Here is a 23,907-nt window from a genome sequence, read left to right as displayed (position 1 = left end):
ACCCCAAATAAAAACCCGTCCTTTTAGCTTTTCAGGGAGTTTGGGATTTCAGCATTAGCTGCCCTCTCTCCTTGCTCAGTGCTGTACAATAATAAAATTCCTACTTTCTTCCACTACACCTGGTGTCAGAGATTGGCTTGCTGCGCAACGGGCGAGTGAACTCACTTAAGTTTGATATCAATATGTCGAAACTGAAGAACTGAGAACCAATGGAAATCATGGTCACATGAGTTTTAAGTTCACTCTGTATTGTGTAAATGGCCAAACCCATCCCCAAGAATTGAGAAAACCTTCATCTTGGGAGGTATATGTTGATGTTGTGCTGTTGTCCTAGTAGACAGCACAAACAAGGAGATAACTGAAGAGCTATAGGTTTAAAAGGAGATTTATATGTTTGCTGCAAATTTAGCTGCACTAGCAAGGACTTCCCCTTGTTTTCTTATCGTTGTAAAATACTAGGCAAATGCAAAGGACACGAAATAGGAAATAGAAGTCAGCTGAGTGTATTGAAGAGTTGGGAGTACTTTGAAAAAGAGAAAGTTTGGACTAATCAGAGTGGGTCCCTGTCAGGTCATGGCTGCAATTTCCATTCCCCTTACATTCAAGTAAGAACCAAGACCAAGAGGTAGCAGCATAATTGATAGACGTCTAAATCACTTGTCATGCAGGAACTAGGCGGGCTAGTATTATGTAGTCTAAGATTTGTTCTATACTCATACAATTGTAACATGATTATTAGACTCCAATATTCTTAAAGGTTAGTGGAGGCGAGTGAGAAGGTACATACTCCTGGTGAAGTATCTGTAGATCCAAGAAAATTAGAGGACCCACCAGCACTGAATGAGACCTCCATTACAGTGGATGAACACACACACTTAGATCTGCCGGTTTGTGTTAGATCCTGCTGTCTCCTTCAGTATAGCTCTAATGGACACCTCCTTCAACCCCAACAGTATTAAAGTCTGTGAACTTTGATTACACGAACTCTCTGATACTCCAAAAATGGTAGAAGGAAACATTAAACCAGGAATAACTTTTTCCGCTTTATAAGTGAGATCTGGAAAAGGTTTTACTTGAACACTATCGGTTCAACAGTGAGACCTGACATCAAAGTAACAAAGTAAACGTTCCTCAACTTAAAATGGACCTCCCCTGACAAGTGTTAGAAATGTGTAAATGAGATATATGTGTGTGTGTGTGTGTGTGTGTGTGTGTGTGTTCACCACACCGAATCAGATGCAGAAAACTGTGATTTCAGCTTTCCCTTTAAGCCTTATGTTCCAAGTTACACAGGACTAAATGAGAGTGTGCTTTTCTCAGGTGACACACCTCCACTCCAGCTTGTGAGCAAGATGACACATTTATTACAGCCAAATCAGCAAGCAAGGTAAGTTGTCTCAACATTTTCTGTAGTTCTGAATGCCTGTTCTTTTATCTTGTTTATTTCTATGCCCACCAATATCCAAGGTGCTCTTAGTTTTGCCCTGTTTTTCCCATTTTGTCACAGTGCCTACTCTCTCTGATCCTAGAATTCCCCAAGCCTGTGAATCTTATCCCCAGAGTGTCATTATTCCTTTGTACCCTCATTTTTCTCAGCTGAAGAATTGCACTCAACAGACTTCTGAACTGATCAAGTGCTTCAAGTTTGAGCTTCTTAGAGTACTGGTCCATCCACAGCTGTGGTCTTTCGCTAAACTCTGAGTAGCAGGATGTTAAAATGAGAGTCTTCCTCTCAGAATTTTCACCAGATACAAAGCTGAGCACGCTAGGTGACAAATAAGCACAACTTCTAAGACAAGATGCTAAAGCATTTTTTCTGGAGCTGAATTAATAGAAAAGGAGAAAACTTCATTTCAGTTAAATCAAGGCTCATTGGCTGCCATCACTTTAGGAACTCATTTTAATCTTTCTTCCTTTTCCAATATGATACTTTTGTGAATTAGACTTATAGAATATAATTTTAAAAAGTATTTTTCCTGAAGCAATTACAAACCACAGAAACTGGAAGTTAGACTCCAAATTACTTTCCCCCATTATAAATAATAATATATATCATGTTTCAGAGCCAAACATATCTAAGTAGCCTTACATTCTTCATCTGGAGACTCGCATCTTAATACTCTCATTGACAACAACAAAAAATTAATGAAAACGAAAGAGAGAAGAACACAAAAGCCAGACTGAGAGTGAGAGCAAGAGCAAGAGAAAGAAAAATTCCTGGATCCAGGTGATTTCCTGGATCCAGGTAACTGAGAAAGGACAACCTTTATTTCGTCTTAGGTTTTATGCCCACCCTTCCCTTAAATCAATCTCTTTGGCTCAGGAATTATGAGGCAATGATAATTTTCCAACATGGGTTCAAGTCTTCAATTTGCAAAATTTAATATCAGGATTTTACCAAACTCTGTTCCTGATATGGTTGCACGCACTTTTAAAATTATAATGTACCTTTCAGCTGTAAATATTGTATCATTCTATTTTACAAGATAAGTTAATAGCAATGTAGCTAAAGATTATATTTACCTAGCTGCTCTTGCTCTACATATGGCAATGTGATTACTTTTGCATGTGGAATATATGCCAAAGCACTTGCCATTTGTGACCCTTGGCCACGGAACTTTGAGATTATACTCCACCTCTCCTTCCTTTCCTTGACTACTCTCTGAATCATAGTTGTGGCAGCAGTCAAACTTTTACCTTGCAGGTAATCCTAATGCCTTAAAAGATACAGAACTGGGGTCCAGCCGGGTGACATCGTGGTTAAGTTTGGCACATTCTGCTTCAGCAGCCCAGGGTTCATTGGCTCAGATCCCCAGTGTGGACTTACACCACTCATCAAGCCATGCTGTGGCAGCAACCCACATACAAAAAAATAGAGGAAGATTGCCAGGGATGTTAGCTCAGGGCCAGTCTTCCTCAAGCAAAAAGAGGAGGATTGGCAACAGATGTTAGCTCAGGGCCAACCTTCCTCACACACATACACACACATACAAAGATACAGAACAATAGGATGGAAGGAATCTCAATCACTAAATGATTCTGAGAGCAATGCTTCCCTTCAGGCCTAGAGGGCTGGGACTGCAACATGCCTTCCAAGTTGAGCATATCTCCTAGAAGATCCCTGTCTCCAGATCTCTATCTGGGGATCTCCTGTCTTTCCCATTTTATCCTCTCTCCCCTCCTGCCATCAATGGAACTCAAGCACAGCTCTGTACACACCTCATCACCTTCAAGAATCTACTTGTACAAGAAGTCCAGGACCCAGGTCCCAACTGATCTTTCAAACTCATCCTCAATCAGCTTGTTATGCTGGCCACAGTGGACACTGGCTGATTCCTAGTAGTTACTTTCTATCATTGGGTATTTACTTATTCCCTTCCTTTGCTCTAAAATACATTTATTCCAATCTCTTCTTGCTAAAATATGAGTCATTCCAGCAGTAATGGCATGTCCTCTGTGAAGACATGTAGAAATATTCCAAATATAATTAGTTCCATTACTAGCTATATCAAGCACTTTGATGTTTAATAAGTACTTTCTTTGCGCCATTATTTGACAAGCATCACTTCTCTCTTTACGTTTTATTATTTTCTCCCTCTATGATACAGATTCACCAAGAGTGACAACTCAGATATCTTTAAATATCCAACAGTAATGATTCCCATATTTGCATTCCAATACCAGTAAAATACACTCCCAAGTATCACTGGAAAAAATTTTAAATACAAATAAAGACATTTTTTAAACTAATGAGCTCATTTCACAATAATTTCACGCAGAGTACATTTTAATACTTAAAATTGGGAAGGACGGGATATAAATTCACTGAAAGACAATTTTCTGATGAAAATATGATTGGTAGATTCACATCACATATCAAAGGAAAACAGAGGATTAAAATTTTTCGAAATGAAATTTTATTTTCTGATGTCTTATTTTAGGTAACAGCCTCCTTCTCCTCCCCCTTCTTCTTCTTTTGAGGAAGATTGGCCCTGAACTAACATCTGTGCCAGTCTTCCTCTGTTTTCTATGTAGGATGCTGGCACAGCACGGCTTGAAGAACAGTGCTAGATCTGCATCAGGGAACCAAACCCCTAAATCCCGGCCACCGAAGCGGAGCTCAGGAACCTAACCACCACACCACTGGCCCCAACAGTTTTCTTTTTTATAAGTTATATATTAGAAATTTGTCTTGATAGTGCTGTAAAAATTGAGTCTAACATCTGTTTTTTCTGTTTATCACTGCTGTTGTCAAAGAGCTCGTTTCACAGAAATGTATTGGCCAAAATGGAACTGACACTCTTAATTAATTGACTCAATTTTGTTCTCTTAGCTTAATATAATGGAATGCAATTTTTAAAAGTGAGTTAAAATTTCCCTGATATAGAATTCAAACATGTGACAGAATTTTTGCTCATACTGAAATTCAAATATGATAGAGGTATCTTAGAAGAAAAAAACTGATGAGAGAAAATGTTGGTAGCACTTGTCAGCTTTTAAAAGTTATTGGTTACGTTTTTGCTGATTCTGAATATTCACCTTTGAATTTGCATCTTTCTATTACTTTATTTGACGTGGACCCTCAGATTATATTCAGTAGCCACCACACCATCACCACCACCAAATCAGGATCCACCCTAGTACAAGCAAAGAAAAATTGTGGAAGCACATGCAACGAAATAACAGTGAATACATCTGGGCTATAAAATCAGGGATTCTATACACACACACTCGCACACACACACACACACACACAAGGGTAAGTTTATTGCTGATAAAAAAAATCACTGAGGTAAAAACAAAATGTCCTCTAAAAAGGGAAAGAGATAAAAAATGAAGTACAAAATTTTTCAAAAGAAAAAAATTAATATCAAACCCCTAGCCTCACAACAGTACCCCTGAGAGACAGGGCGCAGAACTCTCTCACACACGTTTCTTTGCCCACTTTCACTCCAGCTGCCCTGCATTTATTGTGGGGTCAGGAAACCTAAGCCAACTGCGAAGGACGGAGGCGCCCTCATTTCCAAAGCCAGGCGTGTAGGAAGCGCGAACTTTCCTCCCTCCTCATCAGGCGTCCTGCCTCGGGGGAAAAACAGTGAAAACCCAACGGTTAACTTCGCCCAAAAAGTACATATCCTTTCGATTTCGTTCTCCTCGACCCCACCCTATGACTGGTTCGGTGCAACATCCGGCTCGATTTTCAGCTTCTCAAGAGAAGAGTTGGTACCCACAGGAGCCAGACGCAGGAGGAGCGCGCGAGGGGCGAGCGAGGGCCCCTGAGGACTTGTTCCCGGACTGCAGCACCGCGCCAAGTAAGTTCGCTCCTAAACTTGGTCTTCCAGGCACATTTGCGTTAGCAGACCAACAACCGCAAATTCCCAAGCGCACACTCCACCCCGGCAGGGGGGAGGCCGCGGGAGGCCGGCGCGGTGCCGGATGCTGTGTGGCCTGGGGGGCGCTTTGCCTCAGCTACTCCCTTTGCACCAGAGGAGGCAGCGAGGCGAAGGTCTCTCCTCTAGAATTCACCCAGGCCTGCAGCAAAGAGCCCTGCGTGGGAGAAGGAGGCGTGCACCCTGCCTCATCTGCGGAAAGGGGGCTGAAGTCCTTCCTTGACTGATGGAACAGTCCTACCCTCTCGTAAAGGCGCTGGGTGGGGTCGCTTCCTCCACCTCCGTCACCCTTCCTCAGACATTTCCTGACAGCTCCCGGCCAGGCATTAGAGAAACCAAAAAAAAGGTGATTAACAGAAAATTTAAATCTTAAATGATTGACTCTTGATTATTTTTGTATTTACAACATTTAATATTCCAAATACAACACTGTATTATATTGACAAATAAAAATGGCAAGTAATAGGATATATTGGAATATATGAGGAAGCCATCTGGTATAAACCTAATTCGGCCTGACCTTGTCTTTCCAAAAGGGCCTGACGGAGGCCATTGAGCATGCATTGTATATCTGCTTTAGAGATTCCCTCTGGCAAGAGCAAAAGGCCCTTGAGATAAAGGGGCAACTTCTCTCCCCCTCCCAATGTTGGCATCTCCTTAAAGATGAAGCATCTTTCTTTAGGCTGGGAACCGATTGCAGCGCTCATCTGTGACCCCCCAGCCCGAGGCAACACACCTGCCACCCCGCGGCATTCACCTAGACAGCAGACCTATCTGCTGTTTCCATCAATCGCTGTGCTGATGAACAGCCTCGTGACTATTGTAAAAGGGACATTTCAATCATATGTGAAACATACTCTTTGAGGGTATATAACCACCCTTATACCCCCACTTCTTTGGAGTGTTCTGTTCCTTTGTGGAAAGACTCTCCCAGGTTATAATCCTAAAATTTAAGCTCAGAATAAACTCACCCAAATTTTCATTTATAGATTGGTTATGGATTATTTTCGTTGACAATATGGAATAATTCCATCTCTCACTAATCAACTATAAATAATAACTGTAAAGTCTAATCATGTTTCTTTATCATGCACCAGTTTTAATGTGTGGTCCATACAAGAACTGCATCAGAATAACTTCTGGTACTTGCTGAAAATACAGGGTTTGAGAAATTTTTAACCATCAGTCCAGGTGACTCTGGTGAACAGAAACCTTTGCAAACGGTTGATGGTTTTCTGCCATCCAGTACAGCTATTTCATTTACCTGTTTAATTTTGAAGTTAAAACCTTCTTGTTTAGGTACCTCAGTATGCTTTGGTTAACTTCTCCTACCCATAGCTTTTTAAATATTCAATCTAAGAAATAAACTCTACAATTCCTCCTGCTTATGATACGGCATAAAATGCTTATGTTTTCTTCCTGCAACTCTGCTCCCAATCAGCTATAGAAAAAGAAGAGAAATTATACAGCAGAAGTCTGTTAAACAAATTGATGTTATTTTCTGACAAAAAGATCTTAGATAACTTACTATTTCTTGGCAATTTACAGCTCACTGAACGCATTGACACATTTTAACACGTTGCCTAACTTGTTTATTGTTCAAAAAGTACATTAATCCTGGAATTTTTTTTTTTTAAATTATTGAGAGCCTGTTACCAGCCTGTACAGTCATGAATCAGGCAGGAATTATTGTCTTACCTATAACACTGATGAGACAATGGAAACTTACAGAAGTAGTTCCTTTTTCAAGATCTCACAGAAAATAAGTAACTTGACCTCTCAGGTTTGGACCCTGGCAGCATGAATCTAGAATGTGTGCTCTGACATCCCAGGGCAGCTGCAGGTTCCTCCGGCCCAACTCATCCTCCATCAGTGTCTTCCTGCTCAGCTGTGACTGCTGGTCCTCTCCCACCTGCTCATCCTCCTCCTGGGATGTGTGCCCCACTTGCTTGCAACCTGGGAGAGAACTGTTACTGTTTGTCCAACGCCAATCCTTCACCTTCATTCAGAAACTACCCTCCTTGTCTTCTTAGACACTCAGTTTTTATTTGGATTTACTATGTACCACCAGGATTAAAGAGCATTATAAATGTTATGAGATATTTAATCCTGTTAAACACCCTAATGACCAATAGATTGTGAGTTTTAGTGTTGCTATTTTACGGAAGAAGAAACTGAGGCACAGAGAAATTAATGATTTTTCCAGTGGTCACATAACTTGCAAAGTAGGGAAACATGTGACTGTTGCCTAGCGTTGGCTTTGAGAAAATAAAAGGACGAAGCTCTTTGACTGCTGTCCTGCTCTTGATTTCTTGAAACACCCAGCCCTTGTGACAAAAACATTGAAAGTAGAAGCTCACCCAGATGTGGGACTCTGGCCGATCCAGGCAGACCCTACAACACCCTGGCTACTGTTTCTCTTCCCTGGCAGCGTATAAACAAGAAATATCCTTTTATTCCAGGTAAATAAATTAATTCCCGCCCCCATAACTCTGTCTTGGTTCTGTAAGGATTGTCCTGTTGTGCTTTGACACAGCTACATCCCTTATCTCTTCTTCTCTCTCTCTCAGTCACTCCTCCCCCCGCCTGCTCCTGCGCCCACCATTCACTAAACCGGTCCTCAGCAAGGTCACTGATCACTTTCTTCTTCTCTTTCTAGGAGATGCCTTCCCCGACTAGCCTCTATACAAATTCATCCCCCAAGGCTCCCTATCCCTATTCCCTGCTTATTTTCTTCTGAGGGTTTACCATCGTCTAAGATACATACATGTATTTTGCTGCTTTGCTTTCTTTATTATCTGTCTCCTCCCACCAGGATGGAGCTCCAGGAGGCAGAAATTTGTATCCATCTTTTTCACTGCTTGATACTGAGCACCTCTGTGGGGAATCATAACAAAATGGAGTAACACATGTCCAGCTTCTAAAATGGAGCTGCGAGGCCATTAAGGAAGTGAGGCTTATGCAAGTACACCAGGAGTCTGCCCAGAAGGAGTGTCAGTTTTTGAACTGTGCCTCACTGTTGTTTCCTTGAACTTCCACTTAAAAAAAAAAAGCTTACTCTCAGAGATAAGAACTTTTTGCCTTGGAGATGGCCTTACACAACCAATCAAGGTAGCCAGGGAGTAACAGTTGTCACCAGCACCAATCACACGTCTTGCAGAACAACCTGTGTGATTTATCTCTTTCTGTCTTTATAAACCCTTGCCTTCTTTTGCTTCTCCAGGGCACATTTTGGGTTTCTGCCTAAATCTTTGTATCCTGAATTGCAAATCTAATTGCCCAACTCAATGTCTATCGCTTAAATTACAATGATTTTTCCTCAGTGACACCTGGAACGGAGCCCAGCACTTGGAAGGTATTCAATAAATGTTTGTGCAATTAATGAAATAGCAAATCCTTCTGGAACTCCTGAGATCTTCTCTGCACACTCATCTCCTTCATGTCCCATTCTGCCTCTGCTTACCCCCACAATGTTACTGCTCTCAAGGCTCCATCATCAGTGCTTTGTTTTTCTCATTCTGTTCTTTTCATGCATCACATGTAGGCAAGGTGATTTTAGGATTCATTTAAAAACCAATAAGATAATGTACACTAAGTATCTGTACCAGGCCTTGACAGACTAGGCTAAACACTTTTATTTTAGACACATGCAGAATGTAGAAAATTAACATATAAGTTCCCCACGCAGAAAGCTGATGAGCATGTGACTTGTGTAATCGTTAGAGATGACTTTGAGATCTTGCATTCTACTGAGTTGTTCCTCTGGGTTACAGCTTACCATGGCATCTGTATGCACCATGACGGCCCCCATTTGTCTTGTGGAAAACCAGAAAAATCTCCTGACAGTAAATCCAGAAGCACTGAAAATTCTTGGCAACATATCTCAGCCTGTGGTGGTGGTGGCCATTGCAGGGCCCTATCGGACAGGAAAATCCTACCTAATGAACCGCCTGGCAGGACAGAGCCGTGGTGAGTGTTGTCCTCGGGAAGGGGTGACGTGCTTGGGAGCAGTGATAACACGAGCTGATCACACCTCCTTTAGAGTCATCTTAAGGAAGAGCCTGACCCCTCCCACTGAGGAAAACTTCTAATTCTCCCCACCAAATTTATAACTTCAACCCCATCTGTCTGCAAAGTCTCACTCTTTAGTCCAGTAATAAAAAGTTCCCCAACCCTACCAAAAGATCCACTCCACTGGTATTGATCCCATCCACTCTCATCTGCTCAGGAGTTCAGCTCCAGCAATTATTCCCCTCCTTTCTCCTACATCACTTTTGCCCTAAACTACAGGGTCATTTCAAGTAGCACACAAATTGCTCAGTATGTCCCATTTTTAAAAAGGGATGGAAGGAAGAACAGACACCAGAACCCTGTATGGCCCCTATCTCAACGGGGCTACCATCCATTTTTTTGCTTCAATTCACAGCAAAACTTTGATAAATTATGCCCCCTTCACTTTCTCTATTTAGTCTTCTCTAATTTGTGACCTATGATACATACAGAGAAATGCATAAAACATACATATACAATAAAGTTAATAAATATAAAGTGATCATCTGTGTAATCACTGTGCAGAGCAAGAAACAAAACATCATCAACACCAAGAGACTCAACTCACACCCTCTCACCTTCACTAGAGCTCACCAATGTTTCGATTTTCATGGTGCATACTTTCACACTTCCTTTGTAAAGGGCTTTACAACCTGTGTATGCATTTCTAAAGAATAGATTAAACTTTATATAAAGGGAATGACAGTCTGTGGACTCTTTGGGATCTTGCTTCTTTTGTTCAACAAGAAATTTATGAGAATGATCTGGTTTGTGATATGCCTGTGTAGTTCATTTAACTATATTATAGTGTGCTATTGTCAGAGGACACCACAATCTAATTATCCATTTGTTTTGATGAGTTGGTATTTCTAGTTTTTATCCTTTATGAATGAGGCTGTCATGAATACTCTTGTGTTTATATTCTGGTGCACATGTATGCAAACTTCCCTTGTGTGATGTACCCAGAAGTGGAAATGCTCCGTCACAGAATATGCACATCTTCAGCCTTTCTAGATAATATCAAACAGCTTTTCAAACTCTTTGTGCAATTTATATGCTTATTAGCAGTAATTGAGAATTCTCCACTCCTCACAAAACTTTGGTAAAAGTCTTTTTAACTTTTTCTGATCTGGTGACTGTATAGTTGCATGTTATTTGGCTCATTCCAAATAGCTGGAGCACTTTTTCCCATGTTTATTTGCTATTTGCATTTCCTTTCTCATGACGTCTTGTTTTGTTTTGTTTTTGGTTTGGTTTTGGTTTGGTTTCTTTACCAGGTTGCCTTTCTTGGTTCTTATTGATTTTGAGGACAATCTGCCTACGTCCTGTTAAGCCATTCTGTCAATGAAGACCACACACCATTTATTCTCTAATGTTTTCCTCTGTGGCTCAGAGGCTCAGCACCATTAGGGGTTGACCTCAGTCCACTGAACTCTAAGGATCCCAGGAATATCTCATCGTCTCTGTCTCTTTCTTTCGATCTCTTTCCCCTCCTCCATTTCCTTCCTTTCTCTCTCTCTCCTTTTGCTTCCCAATCTCCCATTGGCTCCTAACAAAACATTTTCCCTGTGTCTTTCTCTTAGAGGAATTCTTGACCAACAGTGAGGGGAGGACACTTTTCCTTGCCTGACCTAAATTAATTAATAGATCTTTTTATCTAAGGATTAAAGATTTGGGAACACTAAGACAGAGATATCAGTCAAGGAGTTTCAAAAATGTCTTTTTTTATTCTACTGAAGATAACATCAGGTTAAATGAGGTGATTTCCCAATGCTGAGAAAGTTCCTAACCTCAAAATGTTTTAAAACACCTGAATTGTCACTTTACCACCCCACTCGTATCACAAGAAGAACGAAAAAAAGAGACTTGCACCTCGTCAAGGTCCACGAGCAGGGCCAGGTCACTACTCTCTCCCGGGGACGACTTGCTTTCCATGTTTTTTGCCTCTCGTGACTGAGAGTGATGACAGCCAATTACACTTTGTCTTTTCTCCTGGGGGGACTGGGAGTTCAGATTACTCTGTGTTAATCAGCAAGCACTCAAACACCATTACAACAGAGAAGAGTACAGACCATCTCAGGCTTTATACCCTCTCTGTGGAGAACTCACAGGGTGTGGGAATTGAATGGCCTCAAACATGATGAACCCTGCTCCCCATGGTAATTCATCAGCTACATTTCTATTCTCAGTTGAAAGAAGCATTGACAAATGGCACAAGGTCATAATCTTGGACTGATGGACAAGATATGTCACCCACAGGTTCCTGGGCATATACCTAACATCCTCTCCCTTGGGAAAGAGGAGCAGGCAAGTCTCACAGGTCTTCTCTGCTTTCCCTTCTGTTATATCCCCCTTCTGAGGAAACGAACAAAGAACTTATCTTTTGCTTGAAGAGGAGAAAACAATAGAGGAAAATACAGGGATGAAGGGAAGGAAAAAATCCAACAAAAGGTGATATATGAGGCCAGCTCCTGACAGGACACAGATGAGCCACTCAAGGGGTAATTGAGGAGTTTTAATGGTGGACTATTTACAAGGGCATAAGCAGGGGAAAGGGAACCTGAGGAATGAGGAAGCACCAGGTGGCTGTTATAAATCCTGCAGCCTGAAGAGGCAGTCAATGAGTGGACACCAGAGTTGGTGCCTCCCACTGTTTGAACTCCATCAGTTACTGGAGGACAAGGGAGCTCTTCACTGTCAGATAAAAATACAAAGGTTAACAGAGTTTACATTAATTCTGTAATATGCCATAGTTTGAGCTGTTGATGGTATGAGGTGAATAAGGGACACAAAGCATTTCTTGAGAAAGTTCTTACTGTGCATAAAGGTTGGGTCAGCTGTCCTTCCTGAAATGGAAGCCACACTCCTTCCAGACAGGCACTCACATTCCACAAGTTGAATCAGTGCAACCCATGAGTAGCCTGAACTGTCTGCTATGGCTGGATGTTGCTTTCTCCTCTTCTCTTGCAGGTTTCCCTCTGGGCTCTACAGTGAGGTCTGAAACCAAGGGTATCTGGATGTGGTGTATACCCCACCCTTCCAAGCCGAAACACACCCTGGTCCTACTAGACACTGAGGGCCTGGGCGACGTGGAAAAGGTAAGGCAGAGAGTCTTCTTTGCTCTTGATACTCCACTTACATTTTAATTTGCCACCTCAGTTCAACTTTTATGACACATGCCTACAAACTGCAAATCCATTTCTGAATAATGAGGCTAAATTCTGCTCCTTGAATTTACTTCCTTGGTAAGTTCAATACTTTGGTTATTAGTGATAGATATTCTTATTTTTTATTTTATTTTTTATTTATTTTAACACTGGGGTTAAAGATATTAGTTAACAAATACTTCTTGGGCAGCTGAATTTCAGGGCATTGTGTTAAGTGAATGAGGTAAAGACCCAGAGCCTAGTTGGGAAAATAGGAAATATGCACTGTTATCAGTACAGGGAACAGTGGATACAAAAAGTGAAAATCTAACCCAGTCTTTAAGGTTAGGGGAAAATCCTGGAGGATGCAATAACACATGCAGTCAATGATCTCTACAAGTTAAGATGTCTGAGGCTGATGGACTTGAAAGTAGAAACCATAAAAATAGAGTTTCAGGGAAACCATCTAATTACATAATCTCCAGGAAAACTTCAGCTACACCAAAAACATTCATTAAGGTTTTACTTCAACTCCCTGAGCTTCAAAGGTGAATTCTTTACTGACTTCTAGAAAAACTTGAGCTAGACCCACCAAAAGCATTGTAAATGGAATAATTTTAGGTATTTTGTCTTCATAGTGTTAGTTGCAGTCAATCTTGTCTCCTTATTTCTATTAGTCGGAGTCTAAATTGAAAGTAGTGGTGGTGGATATTTGACTTCCATTAGTGCAAAAAAGAATTGGGGCATGAATTCACAAATTCTGAATTTAAAAATTCAGGTTAAAGTACTCAATGATAACCTCAATGTAAACCCAAGATGGTCTGCTGCTGCCTAATAGATTGCAGTTTGCATAAACCTTCTTCTTTTTATCTAATTGCATTTGTCAAAGAACCAAAACACATCAAATTGTAAACTGATAGCAGAGGAAATACTTGCTGCCCTTAGAACTTGTAGTGTATCTAGGTCATTTCTAATTCTATTACCAAGGCACTCGTGAGTTGCCCTGACTCTCGTTTTCTGCCTCTTCTCCTACTCCCACACACATAACCACTATCCCTGTCAAATGAAATCACCCTGTAATACCTTTATATGACTACACTGTCTGACAATTCTGATTGGCTTCTGTTGTCCTTCCACTTGCATGGTCCCCTTATCTCCAGAATTCCATATTCTCTCAATTCTTAAAAGCCTACCTATTTTCAGCCTAATGCCATCGTATTGCTGTCAAACATAATCACTTCTTGCCCTTAATTCACAGAGTACTTTTTCTGGTTTATTGTCATTCTCCCTTTGTCTTTTACATTATAATACTTGGTTCCATTCCTGTCAAAGTTTATCATCTTGGAGGCATTTACATGTTGCCGACTGCATCTGCCCCTCCAGAAGTCATGTCTCGAGGGTGGGGACCATCGTATGCAACTTTATATCCACCAAACGCAGGTCTGGCATTTTGTAGATGCACCATGACGAGTTAAATGAATAGTGTGTATGTCCCTAATGTAGCCCATGATGGAGAAAAATTTGCAAAGGAATCATTGCACACTTATCATTGTACAACACCATATTCTAGACACTATATTAAACATTTGGCATACATTTACAGTACTGTTCACTTCTCTTAGTAGCTAAAGAAACTAAGGCCCTGAGAGAGGTCAATGTCAATACCAAAAATGAGGTTAGAATTTAGCAGTGGCTTCGAAATTTATGCTATTTGTCCTACTGTTCAATTATAGTACAGCTGGCATAGTGAAGGAACAACTGAAAGAGTGAATGAAGAGTAGACTCCTAACTCCCTTGCTGTAATGTACTTTCTAGGGTGACTCTAAAAATGACTTGTGGATCTTCACACTGGCCATACTTCTGAGCAGTGTATTTGTCTACAACAGCATGGGCACCATCAACTGCCAGGCCCTCGAGCAGCTGCAGTATCCTTCCAGGAACCAAACCACCATGTTGTGTTGAATTTATGAGAATGACAACTGAGACAGTTTCTTCTTTCCTGTGACTCAGTTCTCATGGTGGAGGAGAAGGGGACACAGGGCAAAGAGGAATGTTTATCAAACTTGTCTCTGGGTGAGATCTGGAAACTGTGGTGTAGAGCACTTCGCATTCCTTAGCTAAGATCCCAGCTATGTGACTGAACTAACAAAGCTAATCAGGACCAGATCCTCTCCCAGCTTTGGTGAAGTGGATGACTCAGCTGAGTTTGTGAGTTTCTTTCCAGACTTTGTTTGGACTGTACGGGATTTCACATTGGAGCTGCAGTTAGATGGATGCCCCATCACTTCTGATCAGTACCTGGAGAATGCCTTGAAGTTGATTCCAGGTATCAGCACATAGCTTGAGCGGTAGAAGTTTCAGTAGGGGATGGGATCAACTTACCCCTGTCATTCAGCACTTGATGTCAATCTTCATTTGGGATTGGACTGAGGCCCGTGCTAAGAGTGATTGACAGGAGGGTATGGTTTCAGTCATCATTATTACTTGAAAGTCTCCTGCAAACTGAGTTTAAGATCATGGAGAAAATTTAGGATATAATACTGAACGAAATGATTTTAGAAAAATGGATACCATAAAAAAATGGGCACATACTTGCATTATTTATTAAGTTTAAGTGCTCCTCCTCTTCTCCTGTTTCAAGAAAACTAGCATCAAACTGGCGATTGGTAGGCACTGAATCACAGGGAATCAAATGAACTAATTTTTGAAATATACTTCACACGCTATATTTTCTAGCCTATATAATTATACCCTTCATACACAGGATATTTACATACCAAATACTTCAGATAAAAAACAGTGACATGTCCTTCCAGTAAGATTGTCAAAGCATTCATGCGTTCTTTCTCACAACATCACCCTCTTCATTCTACAGCCTTACACAGTATGTCATCACATCATATAATAAATTCATTACAAAGATTACATTTAGTGGAGAGGATAATGAGTGGTGAGCTAGGAGCAACATCCATTTTTGTTTATTTACTCACTGCTTCATTTTTTCAACAAATATTTGTTGAACAGCGGATATGTGCCCAGAATCACTCTATATGATGTTGTGAAGTCTAATATAATATATTGGACTCTCTGATATGGAGAACTGGTGAGGTCTCCAAGTTATATTTAGGTGAACCTTACTATTTAGTCGTGTCTGCTAAAGGAATCACGAATGTGTTTATAGTGTGTGTATTTTTTTAATCTGATTTTATAAAGCTTTTCTTTCCTTCCTGAGTATCATTTGTCATACCCTTATTTCTACCATTACTTTACTTTAGAGGCCACATTTCATTTCTGAGATGAGGACCATAATATCAAAAAAGTATTTCTGACAATTTGTTGGATTAATCTACTATTCAACAAACATCTAATATGTAGTTGATCCACTGCACACCAAGCAAGGGCAAAGAAAAACAGTCATAAGTTTCCTCACGTGGGATGGATCCCTCCCCTTGCCCCCAGAAGTACTTCCTTCACTCTTGACCCTGTACAATAAAAGGATTTTCCATGCCTGGAGTAGATGAGCATAAGGTTGATTTGCATGATTAAAAAAAGGAGCTTTACAGGCACAGGAGTTCCAGTGATGCAAAGATCACTGGAAACGAAAGGCCCCAGTCTCCTTGCCTGAAGGCTGTCCCTTCAATGATCTTTTTCCACTTCTGCAGGTGAGGATCCCCAAATCCAAAATTCCAACGTGCCTAGAGAGTATATCAGGAAGTTCTTTCCAGAACGAAAGTGCTTTGTCTTTGACCGGCCTATAAATGACAAAAAATTATTGCAACATATTGAGGAAGCATCAGAAGACCAACTAGAATTGGATTTCCGGGAGCAATCCAAAAATTTCTGTTCATACATCTTTGCCAAGGCAAAAACCAAGACCCTAAGAGAGGGAATCACTGTCACTGGGAATCGTGAGTCTCTTTTGTTACAGGTGCCTCTCTGGGGTTTACTGTGTGATGAAGCTGTGATTGCTCTCTGGGTGTGTCAGTAATTTTGTTTCCTTCTGTATGTGTTGTGGAAAAGCAGACATTCACACCATATGTAGAAATGCATGTTTCTTCGTTTGTCTCCCTGTGTGGAGGTTTATTGAGATCCAATATATCCCATGAAATGAATGCACTAATGTTACAAGCACAAGCTGCTGTTAAGGATAGAAATCTGCATGGTGATTAGAAGTAATTAGATGGGATAAGTGTTTCTCAATGAGAAAATACAAAATATTTTGTGCATTTACACCAGTTAGAAAATTAATAGTAGGGCATGAATCCCAGCAAGCTCATTCAGAGTTTGAGAAACAAATTTAAGTTTAATCTTATGTACAGGGCTGGCTTCATGGTCCTCTGACCTCGACAGTCACCCAGTGCCTGGTACTGAGAGGGGCCCACACTTGGTTTAATGTTTATGTCACTGTCTTGAATCTTTGGTGAATTTTTTATACGGGCCCCCACATTTTCATTGGAAATATTGCCCACAAATTATGTAATTTACTTCCGTGTATAATAAGATCTTTTTAATTTTATTATAATGGAAAAATGTTCTAAGAAACCTTTGACCAAGTTAGTTGAGATCATTAACTAAATATTGTGTTGTGACAAATTTGAGAACCATAAAAGATAGAGTAAATAGGATATACAGTGATTTTATTACAAGGAAGTGGATTGATAAAAGAGGAAGCAGGAAGAGATCAGGACGAGGACAAGGATGAAGATGAGGAGGAGGAGAAGACAGAGTAGAAAAGAAAGTTCACATTCAAAAAAAATTTTGTTGTTTTAAGAATGCTGATCTCTAAGTCTTGTAACACAATGGTGAGAACTTTCTCTCTATTCCCTAATATCATGTGTCATTCAGGACTAGAGAATCTGGTGGTGACCTATGTAGATATCATCAACAGTGGAGGTGTTCCTTGTTTGGAAAATTCAGTGACAACTCTGGCTGAGCGTGAGAACGCAGCAGCCGTGCAGAAGGCAGATGACCACTACAGGGAGCAGATGGCCCAGCAAGTGAGCTTCCCCACAGACACACTCCAGGAGCTGCTGCATGTGCATGAGGCCTGTGAGAGGGAAGCCATTGCAATCTTCATGGAGCACTCCTTCAAGGATGACAAGTGGGAGTTCCAGGCCAAGCTCCTGGTAACATGCCTTAGTCTATATCCTTCCTGTTTCCTGTCATTCTAGAATGATCCCAGACTCCCCCTTTTTGACTCTATGGCTTATATGCTCACCAAAAAAGGAGCTTCAATTCTTGTGAGTGACAAGGCTCTACAGGCTACAGTCCATCCTTTTCTAAAGATTGGCTTCTTACTTTCTAAGATGGCGAAACACAGCACCGTGTGATTTTTGTTTGTTTGTTAGTTCCATCCAGTCTATTCCAACTCTTAGCGATCCTGTGCACAACAGAGCTGAACACTGCTCGGTCTTCTTGTGCCATCTTCTCATCTCCCAGCACTGTCATCAGGCAATGCTCCACTGCTATTCCTAGGGTTTTCATGGCCAATTTTCTTTGTTTTGAAAGTGAGTGGCCAGGTCCTTCTTCCTAGTCTGTCTTAGTGCAAGCAGCTTAAAACAACACACACGTTAGAACACAGTTCTTCAGGTCAGATCCCAGCACAACGTATGTGGGTGCTCTGCTCAGTGTACCACAAGCTGAAAACAAGGTTCATATGGGCTTATATTATCATATGGAGACTCTGGGGAACTTGTACTACATCTTCAAGCCAGCAATGCTGTATTGTATCCTTCTCTTGTTTCTAATCTCTCTGACTACCTTTGTTACCGAATCTGAAGTGAGTTTGCTCACCTGTTGCGCAGCAAGCTAATCTCTGAAACTGGGTGTGGTGGAAGAAAGTAGGAATTTTATTTTCGCACAGCGCTGAGCAAGGAGAGAGGGCAGCTAATGCTGAAATCCCAAACTCCCCGAAAAGCTAAAAGGAAGAATTTTTATTTGGAGTTTTAGGTAGGGGAGGGGGAGCATATGGCCTTGCTGGTCAGTAGCTTTCCCACCAGCCCGTATCTCTTTGCAGGAGGAGATAGTCCAGGTGCTTGTCCTTCACAGTGTCTGTCTCCATGGAAGATAGTGGATTCTGGAGCCAGGAAGCCGGGAGTAGCAGGGAATGAGTGTTTTGGTTTTAACTCCATATATGCTGGGTTTAACGTGGGGAAACTTATATCAGGGTCGATATCACCTTCTCTGCCACCAGTTGGAGAAAATTGCTTTTAAAGGCCTCACGAGATTAGGTAATGTTTACCTGGGTAATCTCCATTTCTTAAAGTCAACCTGTGCCCTATAACATAATCTAATCACAGGATTAATATTCCTCATATTCACAAACCCAGGGACTATGCAGAGTGTAGACACCAGTGCAGAGAATTCTTTGAGGACATCGCAATTCTGCTTAGTGTAGGCACTTTCGCCAAAAGTTAGTCTTTGAGTCCGTCTTTGCCCATCCCGCAAGTTTCGAAAATCTCTCAGTTCATATAGAAGAGAGCCAACTGGATTGTAATTTACAAGTGCAGCAGAAAAAATTCTGGTTTTGTATTTTGGCACACTCAAATCCTCATTGAAACAATTCATGAAGGATTTAAAACTCTGTTCAGAGACCACTTAACTCATCACAGGGCAGGTGATTCGCTTTGTTGTTAGTGTTGTCCACTGGATTCCAACTCCTAGCAACCCTGTGTACAGCAGAACAGAACTCTGCCCACTTTTTGGTGCCGTCCTCTCACGTTCCAGCACTGTATCACCCAATACTCCACTGCTATTCGTAGGGCTGTCATGGCCCATTTCTTTGAAAGTGTTGGCTAAGTGCTTCTTTCTAGTCTGTCTAGTCTGGAAGCTCCACTGAATCCTGTCCACCATGGCTGACTCTGCTCTATTTGAAATACTGGAGGAATGACTTTCAGCATCACCGCAACATACAGCCACCACAGTATTATAACCCACAAATGCATGGTGTGTTTTCCTGACTGGGAAGTGAAGCTAGGCCACAGCAGTGAGAACACTGAATCTTAACCCCAGAAAACCCAGGGCTGGGTTGGTGATTTGTATTTATACATTTTTATCCATAGCAACCCAAGTTTGCAGAGCCAAGTCAACTTCTACTCATCTTGAACTTTGCATTGCTTATTGTCCATAGAGGGATCCCTGTTAATCCAACTACTGTTAAAGGAACCATACTATGTTTCATATTGAAAGATGTTAGAGAGTAGTTCTTGAAAGTTCTGATCAAAAGAAAAAATTTTCTAACTATGTAAGGTGATGGATGTTAATTACACTTATTGTGGTGACCTTTTGCATTGTATACAAATATCAAATCATTACATTATACACCTGAAACTAATATAAAGTTATAAGTCAATTATACCTCAATTAAAACAATGAAAAGGAACCATGAATATCATGTCTACAAACCCCAACATTTCACAGACATTGAGCCTGAGCCCAAGGGAATTAAGCGACTTTCCACAGGTCACACAGAGAATGGATCTGAACTGAGAATAAAACAAGTCTCCTGACTCCTGGTCTGTTACTGCAGGTCCCAGGCCTCCCTGACGCTGTCAGACTAATTTTACCAAAAGGATCACAGTTGGACCTTCCCTTCTAACAGCTTCTTTCTATTGGATTTCTCCACATTTCCCTGGCAGGGCATCATAGAGAAAAATAAGGAGGATTTCTTACTGCAGAATGAAGAGGCATCTGTCAAATATTGCCAGGATGAGCTTCAGCGGCTTTCAGAGCCCCTGATGGAAAGTATTTCAGGAGGAACTTTCTCTGTACCTGGAGGACACAAGCTCTACTTAGAAGCATTGAACAAGGTCAAACAGGACTATGAGCTGGTGCCCAGGAAAGGAGTTAAGGTGAGAAATAAGGGAAGAGGGGAGAACAGCAGAGTGGAGTCAGAAGTTCTTTGGTGGTTGTTTTGAAAACCTCAGACCACAGCACCATTTGTGGAGAGAAAGCAGAGCATGGTGATATCTCTACATTTTTATCTTTTTTATCCACAATTAGTTAGATACTCTTAAATAAAGCAGAAATACCTTTTCCCAAATATAAGATTTATTATCAGGAATCTAGAAGAGAACATTCCTTTCATTTAGCCAACAATGTAATTGTTTTTGTACAAAATATAGGGGATACATAATTAAAGAAACAGTGTTGTTCTCAAGAAGCGTATGATCGTACCTGAGAAGGAGATATAAATAGTCAATTGGATATGGTGGGATGATGGTTGTCATACAGGTATACACGGACAGTGATGCTGATGCTGGTGATGGTGATGGCAAGGCTGGTGATGGTAATGGTGATGTGTGACGTATATTGAACACACTTCCTAAATAAGTGTATTCTTAGCTGCTGTGTTTAGGTTATCAACATAATCCTCAGAGTAATATGAATTAGGTACTACTGTCATCGCCATTATAACTGAGAAATGTGATGTACCGAGAAGTTAATAAGTTGCCTACAAACACACAGCGAGTGGTAGAGCTGGTGGGCAGCTCTGTGTACTTGGCAGCCATTCAAAACTCAGAAGGAAGTTTAGGAAAGCTCCCTTGAAGAGGAGGTAGGAGTTACAAGTAGAATTATTAATAAATGATATTCTAGTACAGAAAGGAAGACAAGCATCCAGTCAGAAGAAAAGAATGTCCTGATATTGCAAACAATACAGGATATGTGTTTGTAGAACTGCACATAAGTGTGGTTGTCTATAATCCGTGGTGCGGGGTAAGTGGCCTCATTAGGACAGGAAGCTGGAGAGCTGGGAAAGGCTGCTATAGAGGGTTCTCATAACTTACTAGAAATCTTGGACTTAGTTTAGGCCACTGATGGAAAGAAGCCACTGTGGGATCCTAAGAAAGATGCAGAATTCATAGGGTCTGATTTGGGGTTTCATTGAACAATAATTTCCCCAGCAAGACGCTAGATCTTTGTTACCTGATTAGTCCTTCCTCCTTGTTTTGTCCTCAGGCAAACGAGGTCCTCCAGATCTTCCTGCGGTCACAGGCAGCAGTAGATGCATCCATCCTTCAGGCCGACAAAACCCTCACCAATAGGGAGAAGGCCTTAGCAGGTACCGGAGAGGGCGTGACTCACAGCGGGGTGGGTAGGTTCCTGCTGTGCCCTCTGACAGGTGTGGGAGCAAACCTTCCTGAAACAAGGAGCTTCCTCTCCTCTGGAATGCACAGTCTGCTATATCTGAAAATAACCGGGGGTGTTTGGGCTGCTCATCCAGCCAATCAGTGCCTTTCCATCACATTCTGAAATTTGCTTTTCCTGGTGTGGCTCATGGGAGAATTCAGAGATTGCTGCCTGCCATTTTAAAGTCGTTCTAGTCTCTGAGCTCAAAAGGGTACAGCTCGGCATAACTGTTATTTGCTTCCCTCTGTAAAACTGTTGTGCAACAGCTGAGCGTGCCAGGAATGAGGCAGCTGAGAAGGAAAAGGAGCTGCTAAGACAGAAACAGAAGGAACAGCAGGAAATAATGCAGGCTCTAGAGAGAAGCTTCCAGGAAAACATGGCCCAACTGAAAAATAAGTTGGAGAGGGAAAGAGAAATCCTTCTGAGAGAGCAGGAAATTATGCTGGAGCACAAGCTGAAGGTAAGTCTGGATGGGCCGTGGGCAGTGCCTGATGGACAAACCCTAGTACTCAGGAAGGGAAGAACAAAAGTTTTAACCAAATCCTGATACTGGAGGGAAATCCAAAAGGCATATGAATCACTGAAACATCAATAAACCTAGATCATGCTAAAGCCCTAAATCTATAAGACCCCAACACCTTCTCTAGCGTTAAGAGTTTGGAGGGTACAAATAACATGCCACAGGCTCCTTGACTGCTGTTTGTGGTGATATAGGGTCTCATTGTGCCCCTAGGTGAATAGGACCTTAGTCCTATAGTCCTTAGCACACTTGGTACCATCATCAAAGAGACCTGAATTAGATCCATCTGGGCTTGAGAGTGTCAGATTGAGCCTGATATGAAATATGGGATGCTGAATGTTCCAAGACTTGCTGCAGTTGCTTCTAGATCTGCCTGATTCATTCTAGACGCCTAGTGTAAAATGCATTCTTTGTCCCAACCTGGAGTTTGATAGCCAGTGCTCTATAGAGTCAGCAGTTTTCATTATTTGTTACATGCATTCCTACTTCAGTGGAACTAGAAATAAGTAGGCTTAAATCCACATTCCCTCCCAAAGTGCATTCTTAGAACTGGAACGCATTACTGGGCAGTTGTCAGGCCTGACGTACTGCCAAATCCTCCCCATCCCAGTGAGATCGTGCTGAGGGATCATAGGAAGGTGTAAACCATGGAGACTCCCACTATTTAGGTCCAATCATTTGGAAATATTGGACAGACTCATCAAAGAGCATCGAAGGCAGTAAAGAAATAGACACGTGCTTAGCCGCGGCAGTTGTTAAAAATAAAGTGCTGATAAATGGGGATTTCCAAAAGTACACTCTCTTCTTTTCACAGATCCAAGAAGAATTACTTACTGAAGGATTTAAAAAGAAATCTGAGAAGATGAATGAAGAGATAAATAAACTAAAAAAAGAGACTGAAAGATCTAAAAACATTGACCTTTCAAATATCCTTGATGTGGCTACCATGGGGCTTATAATGGCACTACCCCCACACATGCGGCTAATTGCTTTTGGGATGAAATGTCTCAGTATGCTTATCAAAAGTGTGAAGAACTCCTAGGTATATTATAAAAGGCTTCTTATGTTTTAATAGCATAATGATGTGGCCCATTTTTGAAATATATGTGTCACGGTAGTTTCATCCAAGAAAATTTTTAAAATAAAAACTGACAACCAAAGAATATCAAGGTCTGATATCCAAAAAAACAATTTTGATTGAACTGATTAATTTAGAGAAATGAAAAAGTTAGAAGATAATGATATATCCATAGAAAAGTTTTAAGCAAAACAAAAAGACAAATGGTAAGATGAATAAAACATTTGCAATGTCTATTACTGTCACGGAGATCATTTCCTTAAGCTATAATGAGCCCTTATTAATCAGCGAAGGAAGATCAAATACCACATTTTTTGAATGAGCAAAAATATCATAAGAGAATAAAAATATTTAACTTTACTGATTATAAAAGATATGCAAAGTAAAACTAGGAGGTACCTGTGTCACCTGTTAAGTGGGCCAGAAAGGACAGTTGTGATAGGACACCAGATTGGCAACAGTTTCAGGAAACTGGCAATCTCTCATATTTGCTAGTGAGAGTGCAAGTTGGTGCAAATATACATCAAAAGTTTAAACGCAAAAATGGTTGAGCCAGTAAGTCCACATTTAGGAATTTATCTTCTAGATTGATTT

General features: G+C 41.0%; 1 protein-coding gene across 3 annotated transcripts; it reads left to right on the top strand.

Annotated features, from left to right (window-relative positions):
- The first annotated feature begins 5,140 nt into the window (after window positions 1-5,140).
- LOC124230109 (guanylate-binding protein 7-like) lies at window positions 5,141-23,395 on the top strand. 3 transcript variants are annotated; one of them, XM_046645876.1, is made up of 12 exons: window positions 5,141-5,312; window positions 7,716-7,852; window positions 9,164-9,359; window positions 12,411-12,538; window positions 14,402-14,511; window positions 14,716-14,912; window positions 16,249-16,494; window positions 17,432-17,712; window positions 20,224-20,436; window positions 21,545-21,647; window positions 21,982-22,175; window positions 23,050-23,395. In XM_046645876.1, the coding sequence occupies exons 3-12, from the start codon at window positions 9,170-9,172 to the stop codon at window positions 23,275-23,277; spliced, it is 1,890 nt and encodes a 629-aa protein (XP_046501832.1). In that variant the 5' UTR covers window positions 5,141-5,312; window positions 7,716-7,852; window positions 9,164-9,169; the 3' UTR covers window positions 23,278-23,395. The 3 variants fall into 3 exon arrangements, with proteins under 3 accessions (XP_046501832.1, XP_046501831.1, XP_046501830.1); XM_046645875.1 differs by lacking the exon at window positions 7,716-7,852; XM_046645874.1 differs by lacking the exons at window positions 5,141-5,312; window positions 7,716-7,852 and adding an exon at window positions 5,361-5,736.
- The last annotated feature ends 512 nt before the right edge of the window (window positions 23,396-23,907 follow it).

Source organism: Equus quagga, chromosome 18 (genome assembly GCF_021613505.1).
Source record: "Equus quagga isolate Etosha38 chromosome 18, UCLA_HA_Equagga_1.0, whole genome shotgun sequence".
NCBI classification, from domain to species: Eukaryota; Metazoa; Chordata; class Mammalia; order Perissodactyla; family Equidae; genus Equus; species Equus quagga.
Note: the sequence above shows the minus strand (reverse complement) of the source record. Positions and strands in the feature narration are given on the sequence as shown.